Here is an 850-nt window from a genome sequence, read left to right as displayed (position 1 = left end):
ACGTGATATAATATAATATGATATTCTGACATGTTAGTATTTTTTTTATATATTTAGAAATAATGTGGATCATCGATGAATAATAATTCTTGGATTCAGCATCACAATAAAGTGTGCACATCATATAGAGATAATGCATTGGGTTCAGAAAGATAGGACAAACATGCGTTGTAATCACAACTACTCTGCAAAGGATGCGAATATCTGTATAAATGGACAAAATTCAGTCTTTTGTCTTTATAATCTAGAAAAATACCAGTTTCCTAAATCCTGTCGTTTACAAGTTGCTGTTATTTCTTTTAGATCTTTTGTCAACTCTCAACATAACAACTGATTGTATTATCGTTTTTTTTAATCATATTTCATCGTGCGAAAACAAATGCCATATAATATCTAATCTTATGGGGCGGGACCTGAGGTGCCAACATACGATTTCATGGTTTTAGGGGAATATTTATTTATTCTTATAAACGTTTAAACATTTTCGGTATTACATCATATACTCTTACAATTTAGATACTGACACCTTCTTAGACAATTCAGACAACAGAAAAATAAACCAAACAGCAATTCCTACAAGAAATCGAAAACAAAATTCCTCGAAAATACAAATCAAACCTTGGCAACTCGACCGCCCAGTCGAAGTCACAATGATTTCTTTCAATCAATTTCTGTCAAATTTGTGTCATCACGGGGCCAGCCTTTTAGTTAGACATCCGAGAAAAGTCAAATGAAGTAAAATGCAGTTTCCGTATGCGTTTCTGTTAATAGTCGTTTTTGCTGATGGCCTGTTGGCTTACGACGAGAATGTGTGCGTTCCGCCTACAGACACTTGCGGTAAGTACCTGGC

At 34.4% G+C, this 850-nt stretch overlaps 1 protein-coding gene across 1 annotated transcript in view; it reads left to right on the top strand.

The window, feature by feature from the left end:
• The first annotated feature begins 683 nt into the window (after window positions 1-683).
• Window positions 684-850, top strand: part of LOC119591302 — a 21918-nt gene continuing 21751 nt past the window's right edge. The window contains exon 1 of the mRNA XM_037940029.1: window positions 684-837. Coding sequence (XP_037795957.1) covers window positions 741-837 — 97 coding nt within the window. The 5' untranslated portion in view covers window positions 684-740. The remainder of the gene's footprint in view (window positions 838-850) is intronic.

This window comes from Penaeus monodon, chromosome 28 (genome assembly GCF_015228065.2).
Source record: "Penaeus monodon isolate SGIC_2016 chromosome 28, NSTDA_Pmon_1, whole genome shotgun sequence".
NCBI classification, from domain to species: domain Eukaryota; kingdom Metazoa; phylum Arthropoda; class Malacostraca; order Decapoda; family Penaeidae; genus Penaeus; species Penaeus monodon.
This window is presented reverse-complemented; position numbering and strand designations above follow the sequence as displayed.